This window comes from Anastrepha obliqua, chromosome 6, assembly GCF_027943255.1.
Source record: "Anastrepha obliqua isolate idAnaObli1 chromosome 6, idAnaObli1_1.0, whole genome shotgun sequence".
NCBI lineage: Eukaryota > Metazoa > Arthropoda > Insecta > Diptera > Tephritidae > Anastrepha > Anastrepha obliqua.
The window spans coordinates 49,482,582-49,504,636 of record NC_072897.1 but is presented as its reverse complement, the minus strand read 5'-3'; the positions used below and the strand labels follow the sequence as shown (position 1 = coordinate 49,504,636).

Sequence of the window (22,055 nt, the reverse complement as noted above, 5' to 3'; positions counted from 1 at the left end):
TCTCTCGATGAAAGTGGAAAGAGTGTTGAACAATGCATCCATCAAGAAGTTATAAATAAAAATGACATCGGAAATTTTGCGAACACACGTTTGAATGATTCCCAAAGGTTCGATTTATTAAAAAATGTTTGGGCCCCTTCTAAAAATTATGCGTTTCCGTTGCTGCAAAAGTTTGAAGCTCGAGGATTAAAGTTTTGTTATAAATGGCTGGAAGAATTTTCCTGGCTTGCCTACTCAGAATTACACTAAGGGGCATTTTGTATTTCGTGTGTAGCATTTGCTAAAAGTGGTGGCAAGGGATCGCAAACTTTGGGTCAGTTAGTGAAAACGAAATTCGACAATTGGAAAAAAGCAAAGGAAGTAAGTTTCGAGCATTTTTTTATAAAATACATAATGTCTTTTCAATCATAAATTACTGATAAGTTTATCCATGACTTTTCAATATTCTTTGAACTCACCCAGTCAAATAATTCGTATCGATTTCATTTTATTTGTATTATTATTATCACCTTTTAAAAATACTTTTAGAAGCACCACCCAGAATTTTAGAAACGGTTGAGAATTACATAAAGGATTCTTTTACGAGATGTTCACATGTAATTTTGGTCTTTTATTCGCATATGTGAAATTTTCATGTGAGATTTTTACATGAGAATTCCACGAAATTCTTATGTGAGACGACATACCAGAATCACATGTGAAAATCTTACATCAAAAATTCATATGAGATTCTCATCTTTTCTTCAACATCAGGGTGAATTAGGTGGATCGACAGGTGGAATCTGTACGAATTTTGACGAGGAATAATTACAATATTAAGGTTTTGAAAATACAATTTGACGGAAACATTTTATTTTCTGATTTTTACAGACTTTTCAAGAACATCAAAAAAAAACTTATCATATACATGCGATTGCTGACCGTGATAATTTTTTGCGCATCGTGCAAAATCGGGATGAATCTATTGAAAATCTAATCGATGAGTCCCGGAAACAGCAAATCTTGAAGAATAGACAAAATATAATTCCTGTCGTTGAATCAATCATAGTTCTTGGACGGCAAGAGTTGGCTTTGCGCGGACATCGTGACAGTGGAAATATTGTTATTCAAAACGACTTCACTGGACCGAACGAAGGAAATTTCAGAGCTTTATTGAAGTATAGAGCTAAGGGAGATCCAATTCTTCGTAGCCACCTAGAGGGGCCAGGAAAACGGGATAAATTTACGAGTCCGTCTATACAGAATGAAATTATCGACGCTTGTTATGAAATTTTGACCCAAAAAGCGATATCTAAAATCAAAGCTGCAAAATTTTACTCAATTTTGACGGATGAAACACAAGATGTGACTACCATCGAGCAGGTTACACTGTGCATTCGATATGTGAGCGAGAAAAACGAAGGCCATCATATTGTGTGTGAAGATTTTTTGAGGTTTATCCCAACAGAAACCACTACAGGTGAAAGTGAAATGATTCTTTGAATCATCTAAGCAACTGCATTAAGAGCTCTAGTAGTAATTTTGGCCAGATCTTGCCAAGATCTTCAATGAAATGCTTAGATTTTGATCAAGATTTTGGCCAGATCCAAGTGTATGCTACTTGAGAGGTTTATATATATATTTATGTCATTAATTATATGATGTTCAAATTTACAGGTGCTGCTCTTGCCGAGCTAGTGGTAGAAAATCTTCGAAATTTTGAATTGGATATTTCTTTCTTGATGGGCCAAGGATTTGACGGGGCAAGTAATATGTCCGGTCAATATAAAGGTGTTCAGGCAATTATACGTAATAATTATGCGCCTCATGCTATATACGTTCATTGTGCCGCACATTCTTTGAATCTTGCTATATCCATCACTAGCAACGTACCAGCCATTAGAGATTGCTTCGGTACCCTCGAAAATGTCTACAATTTCTTGCATACCCCTAAAAGAAAAGCCATTTTGGAAAACACGATTGAAGAATCTGATGAAACTCCACGAGCGAAATCTTTGAAAAGATTGAATCTGACTCGATGGGTTTCGAAATATGAGGCCGTCAACGACTTTTTTGAGTTATTCCCGTTTGCTTACGAAACTCTAGATGCAATGAGAACCTCGGAAAAAGACGCCAAAAATCTGAAAAACGCCATGGATTTCGAATTTTTAATATGTTTACATATTATCGATGTAATTTTTCAACTTTCGTTGCCTTTGAGACGTGAATTGCAAAAGGTTAATTTAGATTTGGTCCAAGCCATGGATCTCGCCAAGGATTTGCGCGAGGAAGTAAAAAAGATGCGCGCTAAAGAAGACGTTTTTTCTGCAATTTACGAAGCTTCGAAAAAAATTCCTGAAAATCTTGACATTGAGATCAAACACAAAAGAATAGCGCGCAGACAAAAAAATCGGGCAAATCCTGAAGTTCAAAGCACGGAAGATTATTTTCGTGTGACAGCGTTCAATCCTTTTCTAGATTTTTACATCATGGATCTTGGAGAAAGATTTACCAAACATGAAAATATATTAGAAGGATTTTCGGCCCTATTCAAGCATGATTTGAATGAAATCGACAAAGTAGCTGATAAATTCATCAAAACAGTCGAGTTTTACCAGGAATTTCTTACTGCGGGGCCACATGATGTTCTTGTCGAATTAAAAGTGTGGAAGAGATATGTAATTCGTAAGGGCGATATCAAACCTGGAAACTCATTGGATGCACTTGATCATTGTCCAGAAGAAAATTTTCCGAATATCAATGTGTTGCTAAGGATATTAGCTACTTTACCAGTATCAACATCTACTGCGGAACGCACTTTCTCTAGTTTGAAACGGATAAAGACGATTTTGAGAAACACGACAAAAGAAGTAAGTTTCTTTAAGATCTTAATCTTTTCTCTAAGATCTATAAATTTTATTACAAAATTAGACATTTATTTTTGTCTCTTTTTTTTATTGTAGGATCGCTTGAACGGATTGACTGCTCTAGCTATTCATCATGATATTCCAATCACAGCTGATGAAGTCATAGATGAGTTATCAAAAAAATCCCGAAAACTTGATTTTCTTCTTTAATTGATGCAAGAATTTTTTGCATATTGAGGGCATCCAATGATTATAAAAAAAGAAACCCGATAAAAATATATTGAATGTAAAAAAAAAGATATTGTCAAATTATATCCCCCCCCATCACAAAAAGCTATCTACGCCACTGCATACAGTACGAATCACCAATTCGGCTAGGAAATGGTAATTGGCAAATGGCACGTACGGATTCTGAAAAAGGGTGTGTATTTGCTGAACATCTGCAATCTGTCTTCACTCCCAATCAGTCTTCTGCAACTACTTGTTTACCACTAGACATATTGCAACCACCAAAAAAGCCAATAAAGTTTAAAAAAAATAACATAGTCTCAGTTATTAATCAACTTAAACCTAAAAAAGCACCAGCTTACGACAAAATCACCCCAAAAATGCTAAAAGAGCTTCCCCATATTGCCGTTCTTCATATCAGGCACATATTTAACGCCATCTCTCGTACTGCCTACTACCCAAAAGCTTGGAAATTATCTCAAATCACTATGATTGGTAAACCTGGGAAAGACTTAAGCCAAGCATACACATATCGCCAATTAGTATATTGTCCATACTTTCAAAGCTATTTGAAAAGTTGCTCTTGCAGAAAATAATGCCCTTTATTCAAGATAACAATATTATTCCTCAACACCAATTTGGATTTAGAGCAAAACATAGTACAACTGAGCAAGTTCATCGCATTGTGTCATTTATACGAAAGTCCTTTGAGAAAAAACAGTACTGCACTGCATTGTTCTTAGACGTAGCACAAGCATTCGATAAGGTATGGCACCGCGGCCTAATTCACAAAATTACTAGTTTACTGCCTACGAATGTACACCTCTTGCTGCAAAACTATATCACTAATAGAGAATTTGTTGTAAAGCAAAAAGATTTTTTCTCTCGGCATTGTAGAATAGACGCTGAAGTTCCACAAGGCAGCGTTCTGGGCCCTATTTTATATGTATTATACACATCTGATATGCCAACGACGAGCCAAACAAAGGCATCAACATTTGCCGATGATACTGCAATACTTTGCACTCACACAGACCCAAAAGTAGCAACGTCTATATTACAAAGGCATATACTTGAAACAGAAGTATGGCTTAAAAACTGGAGAATAAAGGTTAATGAAACCAAATGCGTGCATATTACTTTTACTCTAAGAAAAGAAACTTGCACTGCAGTTACAATAAACGGTCAGAATATACCACAGCAAATCGAAATAAAATATCTTGGAATTCACTTAGATAGAAGACTCACATGGCGGAATCTTATTGAAAAGAAAGTGTCGAATATCAAGCTTAAAATGAAAAGCCTATATTGGATGCTTAATTCGAAATCAGCATTACCTCAAGAGTACGAAGTGCTACTATATAAAGCCATGCTAAAACCAATATGGACATATGGTATAGAAATGTGGGGAACGGCTACGCCCTCAAATATCGAAAAACTTCAGAGAGTGCAATCTAAAGCCTTGCGGATAATCACGGGAGCTCCATGGTATATAAAGAACGCTAACATTCACAGAGATATTTGCATACCTCGTGTAGCCGATGAAATAGTACGGTTGAGCAAAAAATACCTACAAAAGCTAGAAGACCATCCCAATAAATTAGCGCGAAATCTACTTTTAGATGAAGGTCACACACGATTGAAAAAAAGAGACATCTTCAAGTCTGCACTATCTTAAAGATCTCATCTCACACGAGAGTCCGTCCACAACTTCCTCCAACCACATCTATCACATTCGAAAAAAAAAAACAAAAAACAACATCATTTTCACAATCGACATGAGGGACAACGGAAGCTCTAAGGGAGACTGGAAACCCGTCCTTTCCAGCTCCCAACTATGAAGAATTGGAGATTCACAACCGATTTAATCATATATGTAAATATATGTTCATTTGAGCAAATAATTCGTTTGTTAGCACTGGCAAGGAAACATATTACTCTAATTAGTATATAAGATTTGTAAACTTATTGTTAGTTTCATATACAAGAAAGATTCAATAAATAAAGAAAAATGGAAAAAAAAAATTTCTATTGAACCAAAAAGAAATATTAGTGTAGGTTTCCAGAGGATATTACAACCTTTTTTCATGAGCCAGAAGCTATGTTGAATAACATTGCTGTCCCTTGGCGAGCTAGAGCAATCCCTTTAGCCGTTTGTCAGTAGCTGTCTTCCTTCCAATTTCCTGCTAAATGTGTAGATACATATACAACTCGTGCGATACTCTATTAAAGGATTTAAACTTCCACTGATTGGAGGTACCTACAGTATCAAGCCGACTACGAACGGCAGATATTTTTTTATGAGGAGCTTTTTCATGTAAGAAATACACTCGGAGATTTGCCATTGCCTGCCGAAGGGCGACCGCTGTTAGAAAAAAAGTGCGTGTAGCGTAATACACATAACTGAAGAGAAACTTTCGAGCCAGGCAAAGAAATAGGGAGAGACCCGACAGAGAATGAGAGAGAGAAAGAATATATATCTAAATAAATTCACAACATTTGCAGAGAATACAAATAGAGAAAATTTACAAAAACGGAGAAGGGTACCCCGGTGTAGGTAAACGCCGGACACAAACCATGGCAAACGCACTCCTCCAAGCGTTTATCACCCTCACAAACGCAGCGATTCCAGGACCGCAGCAACGGCACAAATTACCGCAAGGCAATACCAATAAATCCAACGCCGGAATGGATAGCTCTTTATAGTGCACTAGCCAGGAAACGGAAAAAAGAGTCAAAAAGTAGGCACCAAAAAACAAACGCCAAAAAAATTGGGACCAAAAAACGACCCAAAACATTAGGCACCAAGGAAATATAACGCCAAAAAGTAGGCACCAAAATATATTTCCTTCAAGCTTGCACCAACAAACAAGCGCCAAAAAGTAGGCAGTGCTATTTCTCACTAGAAATTAGCAACCACAAGGAAAAACTCAGGAAAAATAGCTTACAGTGTATCTAAGATATATATAAGGTATAGCTCTCTCTCTCCTTTTCCTCTACGTTATACCTTTTTTCTCTCTCGCGGAACGAAAATGCACAAAACGTTGCATGGCCTTGAAATTTTACTCTCCATTCTCGCTCGTCCGCGGCCGCCGTAGACGAATGGGTCGGTGCGTGATTACCATTCGGGATTCACAGATAGAACGTTGGTTCGAATCACGGTGAAACCAAAATTAATAAAAAACAATTTTCTAATAGCGGTCGCCCCTCGGCAGGCAATGGCAAACCTCTGAGTGTATTTCTGCCATGAAAAAGCTCCTCATAAAAATATCTGCCGTTCGGAGTCGGATTGAAACCATTTGTGGAACAACATCAAGACGCACACCACAAATAGGAGGAAGAGCTCGGCCAAACACCCAAAAAGGGTGTACGCACCAATTATATACAGTAGGTTCTGTTTTTATGCGGTAGATACGTTCCGCAAGAAACAGCATAAAAAAAGCTACTAGTTCTATAGTAAAACTATGGATACGTTTCAAAAGTGCTAAAACCGCATAAATCTGAAATAGTGTAATAAAATCGCATAAAAAAGGGCATTAGTCCCATATTATAACTACAGATACGTTCCATAGACCGCATGAATCTGAAATAATTAAATAAAATCGCATAAACAAAATATTGTATTTTTGAAAATTATATCTTTATTTAAGAAACGTCAGAATCGAAAAATAAATTTAAGTCAGAAATAGAATCAGACAATACCCACATGTTGCGCGTTCGTTTAGGATTTGGCGTAAAATCACTTTCGTCACTTGAGGAAATGTACACGTCTGATTTAGATAGTTATGCAGGCGGTTCCATACTTGTAGGGTTAGCATTTCTGATGTAATCTGTGATGAGTTTTTGCTTAGCTGGTTTAGAATCTTGTTTATATGTACAATTCCCGATAGGTCGACATACATTTTGTAATTAAAAAAAAAACCGCACTATTTCAAAACCGCATAAAAACAGAACCTACTGTATATGTATATATATATATATGTATATATATATATTCTCGCTCGTCCATCGACGCCTAAAAACTTTTTCTTCCTTTTGTGTTTCACAGAGATTCGAACCTACGTTCTCTCCGAATTCCGAATGGTAGTCACGCATCAACCCATTCGGCTACGGCGGCTTTCTATAATACAATTAGTTTTTAGCTCTACTGTAATTTTTACAACTAAGATTTCGGCTCGAAAGGAACTGAATTTATCAGGGGTCACTAATGGCGTACTTATTTCCAGTTCACTGTAGGATCCTATAATTCCTGCCCATTTTTCGTTGAAAACATCCGTATTTATGTACATTGCATTTCACCAATGAGCCATCCATCAACTTCTATTGTGGCCCGAAGAAACTATTTGAAGTTCAGTCATTGGACCTCTAGTATATGCGGTCTATTAATGGAGGCACCATACTACCATAACTGTATATCTTCACTCAAGCTGCTCTTGAATCCCGAAAGGAGAACAAAAATGAACCGTAATAACCCATATTTTAGTCAGAAATCGTGATTCTAAACCTCCTGCAGTTGTTCGAAAGAATATATTATATATACTTGTATATGATCTCCATTCTAAACAAAACCGATAATTTTGCTATTTACGCATAGTTCAATTGGGAAACTTTTGCAGTTCCTTTATAACATTCCAATAACGATTTATCCACATAAAGGCTTTCCACAAATATCTACTGTAATTTTCCTAGAGTTTCAGTAAATTTTTCAGGTGCAGTTGAAACTTAAATAATTAAAACTTATGAGAATACTTTAATTTGGATAAGCCATAATAGCTAACTCCTTTTCTATAAATACGAGTATTATATTAACTTCAGAAAAAATCACGCCATAAAAGTTTACACCACTTACCTCGCCTGCATCGCCAGGTGTTCGCTTCCACAACCAAAACATGTAGGCTGGTATGTAAAGCATTGACGACAACGCCGTGAACCAACCGAACGCGTGTGCCCACCATGGATAATTGTAATCCAAATATTTAATTGGTTTCCATTGTATGATGTTAAAAAAGAACACTCCCTTCGAAATAAATGAAAAATTAGATGTATGTATATAGGTAGGTAGGTCATCTAATCTTTTTTATTACCAAACAGATAAGAGGAGTTGTAACACACCAACAAAACTTCCACCACACGATGGGATAGTAACCGATCATATCTTTGATACCATCGTAAAAACGATCAACTCCGTAACACCACGATATGGATATACATTCGAAAAATATGAGCCATAGTAAACAGAATCCACTTACTGCATACGAGTCTAATATTTGGAATATGTACATACCTCCCTAGGAAAAAATGGTTTGTATTAATTGAGTTTGTTTTTAATTTAAAATTTGATTTAAAAACAAAATCATAGTCCATTCCAGTGGGATAATTTTTACTTTGTCTAGACTAGACTCATACTCCGCTATTTTAAGCCTAAAAAATAAAAAAAAATACAAACTCTAACATCTAGATCTTTTGTTTTCGAAAAAACGGAACTATTGAGCAAGTAATAGATAAAGTAATAGAAATAAGATAGAGTCACAATCTCGAACAAAAATTATTTTGCATGTGGGGCACCCCATTTCCACTCAAATAAACTGTACGCCTTCTTTTTACATGAAGTAAGGATTATAAAAATAAGATGATATGCAAATCATCGTGTCGAGTAATAACGGCGACCAATGATGGTGTTGCGCCAAATGACGTTTCATTTAGTTATTTTTCTATACTTTTTCCATATTTTTTCGAAATTAATTATAAATTTAATTTAATAATAATTGAATATTAATATAATTTACCTTAAATTTTAATATTGCCGTTAGTTTACTGTGGAATTTAAAATAACACTATATATGCAAAAGTACATATATATAATAACATAACGTAACAAAACATATGTATATACATAAATAATATTTTTACCCTTAATTATATATATAATATAATCCATTAGTTAAGTATAGGCTTAGGAGTTCTATATAAACATGAAGTAAAAAATAAAGAAGACACTTGTAAAAGTACATATAACCGAACGCGCACGTCTTATTAAACGAAGTAGTACCAGGCAATTTGTTGTTATTCGCCCACTCCCCAAATAAAGTGACAAAGTAATAAATTTATATTCTTAAAAAAGCTTAAGGATTTTTCATAGCGCCCGAGTGGGGAGTGCATTAAAAATAAAAAATAATTATAATAATAAAAAATTAATAAATAAACCAGTTGGTGCTAAATAACAATTTTGTTAACATAAGCAAACGGAAATTATTTCCAAATGCCAAATAACAATACAAAAAACAAAAACCATATAAAAAACAATAAGTGTATGTAATGTTATGGTAATGGTACAAAAACAATTGCTTGCGCGTGTTATTTGCAAGTCCTTTTTCGCGTCAAGTGCAGTGACAAAAGCAAACAAACTAACATAAAAACAACCCTCACAGAAAATGGTTCAGTGACTAACTTAACCCTTTCGCTACATCTTTTTATTGCGCCATCCAAAAAATCCAAATTTTTGTCTGAGTATTTATTTTAGGACCAATAACAATACAAATAAATTTTATTTTTTATTTTTTTTGTTAAGTGCTTTTTTTTTAATGTTGCCATATGGCAACAAATGTTTTGTATTCGTTTCAATCGCAAATAAACTTCTTCTGCAATCTAATGCAAGTGAACACCTTACGAGAAATTTGTTGCCATATGGCAACAAGCTTAGTTTTAAAAATTAGCACAGCTCTTAAAGCTGCGAGCAAAAAAATATTTATATGCCAAATGACAGATTGAACATTTTTCTATATAATATACTTTATTCAAAAATTGTTGAAAACATTTGCCCAAAATGCCTCAAAAATCTAAAAATGCAAAATACAAATTTCAGAGTGAAGTGCTATATGTCAGAAGGCTTTCTTTAAAAATGTTGTATTACCGATATATAATGGGCGTTTTATTTATTTTATTTCTGTTTAACCATTAAACTTCAATTTTTGAAAATATCTAACAAAAAAGTAAATATTTTTTACAAGAGAGTGTTGACGGCCTTTTAAAATTTACTGTTGCCATATGGCAACAATATCGCGAAAGGGTTAAGTATAGAAAACAAGTACATACATACATATGCAGATAATATCTAAATGTAAGCACATAAAATTAAAAGAGGTATTACCGAACAGTGGTGTGTATTAGAAAACGGACACAGTGCGGTTGATAAAACAAAAAATATGTTTTTAAATTATATTATATATTGAAAACAAAACACATAAAATTATAAGCAGCAAAAATACATAATAAATACATAATAAAACAGTTGCAATGAAAAAGTGTTATAAAACATAAGCTTGTGGTTAAGTGATCTGCAAGGTAACTGAACTGTGAAGGTAAATAAAAATACATAGAGCTAGCGGCCAAACAAAACAGTGGTACAAGTGTTCGGCCAAAAATAAGGCAGTACAATTTATAAATATTATACTATAACAAAAGTTTTAAAAGCCCGTTAAAAAAAAAAAAAAAAAAAAAAAAGAATTACAAACAATAGTTTCATAGAAAATAATTTTTTATTAATAACAATAATATAACAATACCCGGCATCCGTTGCTATGCCTCGTTGAATAAAATCAAAACAACCAATCAGAAAAATATTAAGCAAAATTATTTTTATTAATTTTCTATCTGAAACCGTTTTTTAACTTTGCATTTGGCTCATAATTGAACAGCTTATGCGGATTATGAAGTCTAGAGTGTGCTATAAATAGTGGGAAATAGGAAAAACTACGATTTTTTAGTTTAAATTTAAGCAAATATTCGATTATTATTGACGAATGAGAGTGATGGCGCAGCATGGGGGCTGTGTGAAGGGAGTTCCATCATAAAAACTTGCCTATAACCTTCATTGGGTGAAAATATGAATGTATAAAAATTTTTACGTCATTTGGTGTTGTCGTTTCGTAGTGATGCGCGGACAACGTACAGACATTCACCTTTATAGTATAGATATATACATATAACCATACACGATTTTCGCTAATTTGTGGAACGATTTTCATAGAAGTAGAAGAAGCACAGTAGCACTTTTGTGCAATTGTTTCTACATGAAGTCGCTCGTGCAAGTAATTACGATTATTTTGAACCCAGAACCATTAAAATCGGTTCGTTTTTGACTAAGTTATGAACATTTGAAAAAAAATTTCTTATATAATTAATTAAAAAAAATCGATTTTGAGGCGAAAAAAAATTGCCGATAAGTCTTGAAAAAAAATTTTTCGGGCGAACGAAAAAATACGTGTCTCATTTTTTTGACCAGAGAGCAACTTATCTGAGTTACATCGAAATCGAAGGACATGTCCCGAATAGCCCGGTTGAATTGAAATGGAAAGCATCTATAGTCTTGTCCAATAGCTATTTTTCGTTTTTCTGATTGAGATTTGTGAAGCTATTCAGCCACTTTTTCGTTTTCGTTTTTTCAACCACAAATTTTCACAGATATTTGTTTCGTTTCTATGGAGATTGAGCAAATTCTTCGGGACTTTACATAATTTAATTTAAAATTAGCAAGCCGAAGACAGCAATTCCAAGTCTATCTGTAAGTAGGGAGATGATGGAATTGAAATCAATAAAGCGCCAGCGAACTGGAGTTAGAGGACGTAATAGTGGAAACTAAGTCCGTCGTACAATCTATTATGGCAAGAAATAAATCGTCAATCGCCGAAACAGCACCTCACACTCACGACTACCGAAAATGTCCCTACCTAAATTCAAAGGAGAATATTCGGAATTTAAAAATTGTATGAGTCTGTTTGAGAGTTTAGTACACAACGATCCTATAATCCCAGACATCGAGAAATTTCATCACTTGGTTAACTTTCTGTCTGGTGAAGCTTTGGGGACGGTAAAGGGCTTTCAAATATCGAACGACAATTATTCGAAGGCGTTGGATAGTCTCAAAAAGTTTATGATAATAAGTGATTAAAATTTTTCGACACAATTTTCAAACTTTTTGAGCTGCCAAGGACCCCAAAGCCATCTGCACTTTCATTGCGCACAATGATTGATACAGTGTCTGGTGTTTACAACAATAAACATATAAACATAACAACTTCGGTCGAAGTGAGAAGAACAGTTGGATTGTGATAAGCTGCCGTTATGGCGTGAGTGTGAGGTAGCATTAAATAAACGCTACCAACATTTATCTGCCGAATAAGCCTCAACGTCGAGGCTAAAGGCGTCAATCAGTCACAGCATACAGAAACCCCACTTGCATGCGGAGAGGGCAACATCTGCCGTAGTGTCTTTAAGGCACTGCGCCTGCTTCATTTCTCGCTACACAGTGTTTACAAATACTCGGCGATGCTAATGCAAATATGTATCCACTCGGTTCAAGAGCCATAAAAAGAGATTTTTATGTCGACGACCTGCTTACAGGATCCGAAAGTTTCGAGTCTTTAGATTTTATTAGAAGTCAGCTAGTTAAAATATTAAACTCGGAAGGATTCAAATTATCTAAGTGGCTTTGAAATCACCAACATTTCTCGATTGTGAGAACTCTGAGAAGGCCTTAAACTTCAATGACATATACTCCACAGAAACACTTGGAATCCATTGGTTGCCGAAGAAAGATTTGTTCCGGTTTGTCTTAGATGACAACATCTCCCAGTTTGCGAGTTAATCAGCGAAACATATTGCCAGTTTCGGTTCGTCTTTTCGATTCTCCTGGTTTATTTGACCCACTAGTTACAAAACCAAAAATCTTATATTATTACAAGAGCTTTAGCTTCAAAAGCTAGATTGAGATGAACAGATTTCATTGCGCCTCGACACCAGCTGGGGAAATTTCAAAGCCAATCTACTGCAGCTACAATCAGTAAGCATTCTTCGGTTTGTACATACAGTTCAGTGTAAGCTGCCAAATTCATGGCTTCGCTGATGCCACAATACGAGCGTTTGGTTGCTGCGTATACATACGTAACCAAATTGGCTGGCGGAACGGAATGAACGCTGCTTACTGCAAAGTCTGGAGTGACTCCGATGAAAACTGAATCTCTTCCGCGTATAAAGCTCTCGGCAGCCCATCTGTTGGCCAAATTATGGTCACGAATAGCGCCAATGCTGAGTTGTCCAATCGAAAATATAAACTTCTGGACAGACTCTGAAATCGTTCTGCATTGGATCAAAACGAATCCATCTGTACTACACACTTTTGTTGCAAACAGAATGTCCGAAATCCAAAAGTTGACGGATAAAGCAACTTGGCGACATGTGCCCACTAACCAAAATCCCGCGGATCAAATGTCTCGCGGTTGTAACGTGAACGAATTGAATAATTTTATCTGATTTAGCGGTCCATAGTTCCTCCAAGAAGACACTGCGTTATGGCCGACAAACACCCACTTCCAGCTCTCTCCAGATGTCTAAGTATTAGAGAAGAAGCGAAACGCAACAATTTTATTTTTTCAAGAGAATAAATCGCATCCAATTATGGAACTCTGGGAAAGAGAGTTGCTTCTTATTGTCGCTTACATATTACGATGGATCAGACTCATAAGAGACCCATATGCGACATTTGCACAAGTACTGACGGCTGAGCACCTTAAATTGAGTTTCCTCAACAACATTTGGGTGGTTTTACATGTTGAATATTGTGAAAAATTACGAAACTCACCAACAGTACCAACCTAACCTCAAGTTTGCAAAAACTAAATACGTTTTAGCACAACTACTCGGAATTGTCGCCTCTCCCTTATGATGCCAAGTTAACATTGCTCTTAAGCAAGAACTCGCACTTCGTTACCACATACTTGCGGTACCTACATTTTCGAAATCACCACGCTGGGACAAAAGCATTGGTAGCGCTTCTCCGAAACCGCATTTGGCTGGTCAATACTGGAGAAGCTTGTGGTCGTACCGTTCGAAACTGCACTTTGCTTTCATTATAAGCCGAAGCTGCCAGCCCAAATAATAAGAAATTTGCTTGCCGATAGACTTCTTGCACTACGACCCTTTCTAATATGTGTAGTAGACTTTTGTGGTCCCGTGTATACTACATTAAAAATATGCGGTAGACCCCCAGTAAAAAGATACAAATATCGCAAAGTTCGTTTGTTTCACGTCCAAGGCAGTACATTTAGAACTAGTAACAGACTTGTCTTCTAATTGCTTTATTTTCACCCTAAAAAAGTTAATTGGACGCCGAGGGATGCCGCAGAAAATATACAGCGACAACGCCACCAATTTCGTCGGCGCCGATCGCAAGCATCGCGAGCTGAGGGAAGCATTCATGGCCCAACAAACAGCAATCGAGAATTACGCAACGGTGGAAGGACCACCTAGGGTGCCGCACGTCGGCGGGTTATGGAAGGCACCAGTAAAATTCGCCAAACATCTCGTGCGCGCAAAAGGCAACGCGATGCTCACCGCCGAAGAACTGCAGACTCTGCTCGTCGAAGTTGAGGTGACCACTCACGACTCCTGGTACCACTGAGTCAGGACCCGAACGACGGAGAGACCCAAACACCAGCGCACCTACTAATAGGGTGCCCTTTTAGAGCGCTGCCGCCAGCGCAAGTGTCGATGGACCCAATGCGTTGCTGCGACAGATGCAAACTTATTTGCTTTCTCAAGGAACAGTATTGGCGACTGTGGTCCAAGAACTACTTGGTGTCTTCAACAGAGGCACAAGTAGTTGCATTGGAAGCGCAACCTCGAGCTCGACGACCTCGTCCTGCTCCAGGAGCACAACACACCACCACAGCAATGGGTGCTTGGAGCATCGTCGCAATTGTACCAGGCCAAGGCGGCAAGGTCCACGTACCAAACGTGGCAACCAAAGCGGGCGTAGTTAAGAACCCCGTTCATAAGCTCGCCGTGCTGCCATCAGCATTTGAAGGTTCATGATCCTGTCAAGGTGGCCGGTGTTACGCCAAATGGCGTTTCATTTAGTTATTTTTTCATAATTAATTATAAATTCTTTTTAATAATAATTTACTTGTAATATATAATAATTTAAGGATAAACATTATTATATGTTACTTTACTGTGGAATTTATAATACCACAATGTACAATATGTAAAGGCACATATATAACATAACGTGACATAACATACATACATAAATAATAGTTTTACCTTTAATTATATATATAATCCGTTAGTTAAGTATAGGCTAAGAAATTCTATATAAACATGAAGTAAAAAATAAAGAACACACTTAAAAAAGTATAACCGAACGCGCACGTCTTATTAAACGAAGTATTACCAGGCAATTTTTTGTTATTCGCGCACTCTCCAAATAAAGTGACAAAGTAATAAATTTATATTCTTCAAAAAGATTAAGGATTTTTTCAGATGGCATTGCTTATAAACACAACGAGTCAACGTTCCATATAAACAGTAAGCAAAAATTTATAAATTTTGATAAAAAGGTGCTCCTTAGTAGTGCTCCTTAGTTTTGAGCGTCGAGAGAGGACTTTGCCTACTCAATTGCCTACTTAGTATAAAGAAAGACTTATTGGCAAGAGAGATTCTACGTTCTACTTCAAGGCTGACATTGTAATCGGTGTTAATGCTGGTTCGCAAATAATCGAAGTCTTTTACAACCTCAATACCTGGCTGTCTCCTGATCGAAAAACGCGAAACCAGATCGATCATGTTGTGATAGATGGATGACACGCTTCTAGTGTATTAGATGTACGCACGATCCGAGGACCCAACATCGACTCGGATCATTACCTTGTTGCAGCCAAGCTGCGCACCCGCCTCTATGCAGCAAAAAACGTACATCTACTTACGCAAAGAATGTTCGACATCGAAAAGCTGCAATCACAACAGACAGCTAGAAGATTCGCCACTCGACTCTCACTCCTGCTCTCGGAGAGCACTGCCCAACAAACCGGCATGCGCGAGCAATGGAGCAACATTTCTCGTTGCCTACGTACCGCCGCCGAAGAAGAAATCGGATTCCGGCGAGCCCGAAAAAACAATTGGTACGACGAGGAATGTCATGCTGCCGCAGAAAGAAAGGATGCCGCCTATAGAGCCACGCTGCGATCGGGCGCAACGCGAGTCATGTGGGATCGCTACAGAGAGCTGAAAAAGGAAGAGAGACGTATTATCCGACAGAAGAAACGAGAGGCCGAAATACGTGAGTGCGAGGAGCTTGAGATGCTGGCCAATAGGAACAACGCCCGAAAATTTTACCAGAAAGTTCGGCGGCTTACAGAAGGTTTTAAGACCGGGGCGTTGTCCTGTAAGAACAAAGACGGCGATCTGGTGACTGACGTACAGAGCAATCTTAAATTATGGAGGGAACACTTCTCGAACCTGTTAAACGGTGACAGCTGCGCATGTCATAGAGAATGTGAAGATCCCGATACCCCAATCGTTGACGACGGAATTGTCGGTCCGTTACCCGACCATGACGAGGTGAGAATAGCAATATCACGGCTAAAGAACAACAAAGCCGCGGGCGCCGACGGACTGCCGGCTGAGCTATTCAAACATGGCGGCGAGGAGCTGGTAAGGTGCATGCATCAGCTCCTATGCAGAATATGGTCGGATGAAAGCATGCCTGCCGATTGGAATTTAAGTGTGCTCTGCCCAATCCATAAGAAGGGCGATCCTGCAATTTGTGCCAATTACCGCGGGATTAGTCTTCTAAATATCGCCTATAAGGTTCTAGCGAGCGTATTGTGTGAAAGGCTGAAGCCCACCGTCAACCAACTGATTGAACCTTATCAGTGTGGCTTCAGACCTGGAAAGTCTACCATCGACCAAATATTCACAATACGAATACAAATCTTGGAAAAGACCCATGAAAGGAGAATCGACACACACCATCTTTTCGTCGACTTCAAAGCTGCATTCGACAGTACGGAAAGGAGTTACCTGTATGCCGCTATGTCTGAATTTGGTATCACCGCAAAACTAATACGGCTATGTAAGATGACGTTGCTCAACACCAGCAGCGCCGTCAGAATTGGGAAGGTACTCTCCGAGCCGTTTGATACCAAACGAGGTTTCGTGTGACTTCTTTAACCTGATGTTGGAGAGCATCGTACGAGCCGCAGAACTTAATCGCTCAGGCACAATTTTTTATAAGAGCGTACAATTGCTGGCGTATGCCGATGATATTGACATCATCGGCCTTAACAACCGCGCTGTTAGTTCTGCCTTCTCCAAACTGGATAAAGAGGCAAAGCGAATGGGTTTGGTGGTGAACGAGGACAAAACGAAGTACCTCCTGTCTTCAAACAAACAGTCGGCGCACTCGCGTATCGGCACCCACGTCACTGTTGACAGTTATAATTTTAAGGTTGTAAAAGACTTCCTGTATTTAGGAACCAGCATTAACACCGATAATAATGTCAGCCTTGAAATCCAACGTAGAATCTCTCTTGCCAACAAGTGCTACTTTGGACTAAGTAGGCAATTGAGCAGTAAAGTCCTCTCTCGTCGAACAAAACTAACACTCTACAAGACTCTCATCATGCCCGTCCTAACGTATGGCGCAGAAGCTTGGACGATGACAACATCCGATGAAGCGACGCTTGGAGTGTTCGAGAGACAGATTCTGCGTAAGATTTTTGGACCTTTGCACGTTGCCAACGGCGAATATCGCAGACGATGGAACGATGAGCTGTATGAGCTTTACGACGACATAGACATAGCGCAGCGAATAAAGATCCAGCGGCTTCGTTGGCTGGGTCATGTCGTCCGAATGGATACAAACGCTCCGGCTTTGAAAGTATTCGATGCGGTACCAGCTGGTGGTAGCAGAGGAAAAGGAAGGCCTCCTCTGCGTTGGAAAGATCAGGTGGAGAAGGACTTGGATTCACTTGGTGTGCCCAATTGGCGCCGGTTAGCACGAGAAAGAAACGACTGGTGCGCTTTGTTAATCTCGGCCAAAATCGCGTAAGCGGTTATCGCGCCAATTAAGAAGAATGTATGCCTGCGCGCACTTGGTGCACAGTAGCTAAAACAATTACCATTCGCTACGACTGTCCAGGATTTATAGAAGAAATTTACATAGTTACATAGAGTATTTCAAATAATGTTTAAATATAATATAATATATTAAACATTAAATATATAAAAAAAAAATTTAGTCGGCAGTGCTAAAATATTTGGGGTTATCACTGAGAATAAACAAAATTTAAATTTTACCAAGATAACGATCCAAAGCATAAGGAGCATAATGTGCAGATGTGGCTTCTCTACAATTGCGTTAAAGTTATAAATACAATGAAATTTGTGGGCCTTTTTGAAGAAAAGAGACCATAAAAGACATCCAATAATGCTGTAGTTATCATACCAAATATTAAATGATTAAAAAATTACGTATTCACATTGTCTATTTAATTACAAAGCCTTTATTAAAGTTTGTAAAACAATTTATTGACTGTAACAAAATATTGTGTTATTTAATTTTAATGCTTAAGTTGTTGTTTTCCCAAAGAACTTTAAGTTTTTGTTGTTAATTCCCTTTAAATGCTGTGAATAATTATGAACCAATACAAAAAAGATGTCAGATATAAATAAAGAGTGTTATTTTTTCTATTGAAATCGGGAAATTGAATTCATTGTCTATGTCAAAACTCTTTCTGGACAATCTGTATATATATATGTACATAAATGAATATATGAAAATGCGAGAACTTTCCACGGAAAAATTTACGGTTCACCAAACATTTTTGTCTTCCTCAAGAAAAATAGGTAAATGGGTAGCTCAAGCGCGTGAGGGAAGCTATGATGGGCTCGTTGTATGAATGAACGTGCTTTGTTTTGAGAAATATGCGCTTGCGTTTATGAATGAAATAGTTTTTGTTGTATTAAAGAAAATTTTAGTATGCTTCGTGAGCCCATGATGGTATTTTATAAGTATCATACAATATTTGGAATGCTGACTGGGGGACGGCGAATTTCTGCACAATGAAATAATAAATAAAGGGCATATCTTTTTATTAATCTTTATAGATAAATGCAAATAGGTATGTGTATACATAAGATTCTCTAACTCCTAGTTGGAGCATAGGACCTCTCATTGTAATGTACGGTCCTGCCAAAAGTTAATATGTTAATAAGTTAATAATAATACTTTTTTAATGAAGTTAATTTTATTTAATTATGTAAATATTAAAAAAAACTTTCATTTTCATTTGCAGTTTGCTTTTACACAATCCTTTAAACAATTAGGCCATTCAGCTATTGCAGCACGATTTCCACGAATATTGACGTCGCTGCTCGAACCAAAGATTGTTTGAGACACTCCAAATTTCTGTGAGGTCTTCGACAGGCTATGTTCTCTAATGCTGACCACAAACTGTAGTCCAATGGATTCAGATCTGGACTTCCAGACGGCCAATCTCCTGCGGCTATGAACCCGGAATATGGTTTTTTAGCCACTGCTGGGTGGTATTTGCATTATGGACAGGAGCGAAATCTTTCTGCAAGATCCAACGCTCTCCATTGAAGGGAGAACTGCTCAACTGCTTCACCATGCCTTCCAAGACATCCCGCTGGTACACTTTTGCGCGGTCTTAACCTCTGAAAGAAATAAAGAGATGTAAAGCCTTTACAAAACACTCCCTACCAAACCATTACGGAGTCTGGATAATGGCCACGCTGAACACTTGGAACAACATTTTTTGCATATTTAGAAGTTTTGGCATAGATTTTGTTATTTTTCTTATTAAATACTTCTTCAACCGTAAACATTTTCTCATCTGTGAAAATAATATTTCTTATGCATCTGTGGAGTCTAATTATCTTCTTCTGCAGCCAACGGCTTTTATGGCTGCACTGGTTCGAACCACGCGAGGACGACCACTTCTTTTTCTGTCACTTCAGGCGTTTGGAAAAACGATTGATCGTGCGGTAAACAAACATTCTCGAAATATTATAAGTTTTTTCAGCAATTCGTAAATCTCCCATGCACTTTTACCACACTTTTGAAATGCAATCACTACAATACGATAGTCCTCAACTCCCCACTCCACTGTTAATAAACGAAATTTTCCTAAAAAATAAGTATAATTTAAAAGTAGACAATCCATACGAACAAAAGCAAAAACCTCTGAACTTTTTTTGCGAATTTTTCTCCGCATGCATAGCAAAATTTGTCAAAGAATTTAGGGCACAACTAAGTGCATACGTTTACCGTAAGCTTCGATAGTGCCTAAACAAGGACAAATTGACAACGCATTCATTTTGTGTATACGAGCAAAGGCATCGTTGATCACCTCTACAGCTCGTCGCGATGTCCTTCCTCTTCTTTTCTGCGATATCTAAAGTCGCAAAACGACGTCCTTTCATGGATCTCCTAAATCTTGGGAAACCGAAAAAGTTGCAGGGGGCGAAATCTGGTGAATACGGTGGCTGAGGCATGATCACGGTGGTGTTTCTGGCCAAATAATCTCTCACAAGCAAAGATAAGTGAGCAGGTGCATTATCATGATGCAAAGGCTATGCATTTTTTTCCACAATTCCGGGCATTTTTTTCGTATTGCCTCGCGCAAACGGCGCATAACTTCAAGGTTATACTCCTTATTTACCGTACGACCTTGTGGTAAGAAAAACAGTGAGCAAAACCTTGACATTTGATAAAACTTGGCGTTCTTTTTTTGGTCTTATCTCTCCTGGACTCTTCCATTGGGACGATTGGGCTTAGGTTTTGATGTCATAACCATATACCCATGATTCGTCACCAGTTATGACCCTTGTAAGCAAATCTGGATCATCGTTAACGTCATTCAACAATTCCTGAGCGATGCTCATGCGACGTTGTGTTTGATGAAAATTCAGCAATTTTGGAACGTATTTCGCTGCCACACGCTTCATGCCCAAAATTTCCAAATTTTTGAGTAACGATTCTCCATAACAATTTTCTTCACTTTCTCAACATTTTAATCGGTTGTTGCTGTGCTGGGGCGTCCACAGCGAGTGTCGTCATTCACAGCTTCTCGACTTTCTGTGAAAAGCTTATATTTAATATTATTAATATTTGTTTTTTACTCAAGTACTCTTATCGTATACCACTATCAACATTTCAAGTATTTTTTAGCACATAATTCTATTTTTTATTCAAAATTTGTTGCAACTTCTTTGATCATTTTTTTTCGAAAAATTCGTATACCTCTCACGAACAAACTAAACATGCTATAATGTTAAGCCGTGAACATATTTTCGAGACGAGTGCACCAACATAAAAAAAATAAAAAATAATCGAAAGTCGAATGTCGAATGTCGAATGTACGTAGCCCGCGAAATATGAAACCATTTTTTTTGAACACACCTCGTAGGTTCATGTATGTATACCAGTTGCTTCATCTATTCGCCACTTGCTAAAAGAAGACCTTGGCGAAAAAAGAAGACCTTCTACATTATTACTTACTCGAGTTTCTACACATTTTCTTCATCTACGGATATTTACAGAGATTTACAAACAAAGACTTTCTTAAAACTTGTGTTTGATAAAAAAAAAAACTATGAAATAGTTGTCTAAGTGTCAGAGTTTAATTGCGGAAAGTTGCTGACAAAAAAATACAATTTTAAAACCCAATAAATTTTTTAGTTCTACAACTTGCCAAAATGCTTATCTCCCTAAACATTTTAATTAATGTTTACAAATGATGTTAAATGTTTGCTAAATATACATTTACGTGTTTATGTTAAAAATGATAAGTTTAAGGATAATTTATTGCTTTCTGCATATATAATTAGTTATTTGCACTATTTGTATAAGATACTCACCTGGGATATACAAGTAAGTCCCACTAGATAACTGAGTAAACAGACCACGGCAATAAATATTTCTTTACGCTTGCGTAACAATTGTGGCCATTCGTCAATAATGGCAGTAATGAAACCTTCCATGGTACAGAACTGCGAATCGAGTCCAATGAGAAGTAGCATAAAGAAAAATAAACAGGACCATAATGGTGATCCAGGCAGCTGTAGTACGGCAGAAGGATACACTAAAAATGCTAGTCCTGGTCCTGAGATGCACCATTA

At 37.3% G+C, this 22,055-nt stretch overlaps 1 protein-coding gene across 1 annotated transcript in view; it reads right to left on the bottom strand.

Moving 5' to 3' along the window:
- Positions 1-22,055, bottom strand: part of LOC129250500 (sodium- and chloride-dependent GABA transporter 1) — a gene marked incomplete at its 5' end in the record, with an annotated part of 66,075 nt that overhangs the window by 3,922 nt on the left and 40,098 nt on the right. Inside the window, 3 exons of the mRNA XM_054890123.1 lie at positions 7,924-8,091; positions 8,159-8,362; positions 21,795-22,039. Coding sequence (XP_054746098.1) covers positions 7,924-8,091; positions 8,159-8,362; positions 21,795-22,039 — 617 coding nt within the window. The remainder of the gene's footprint in view (positions 1-7,923; positions 8,092-8,158; positions 8,363-21,794; positions 22,040-22,055) is intronic.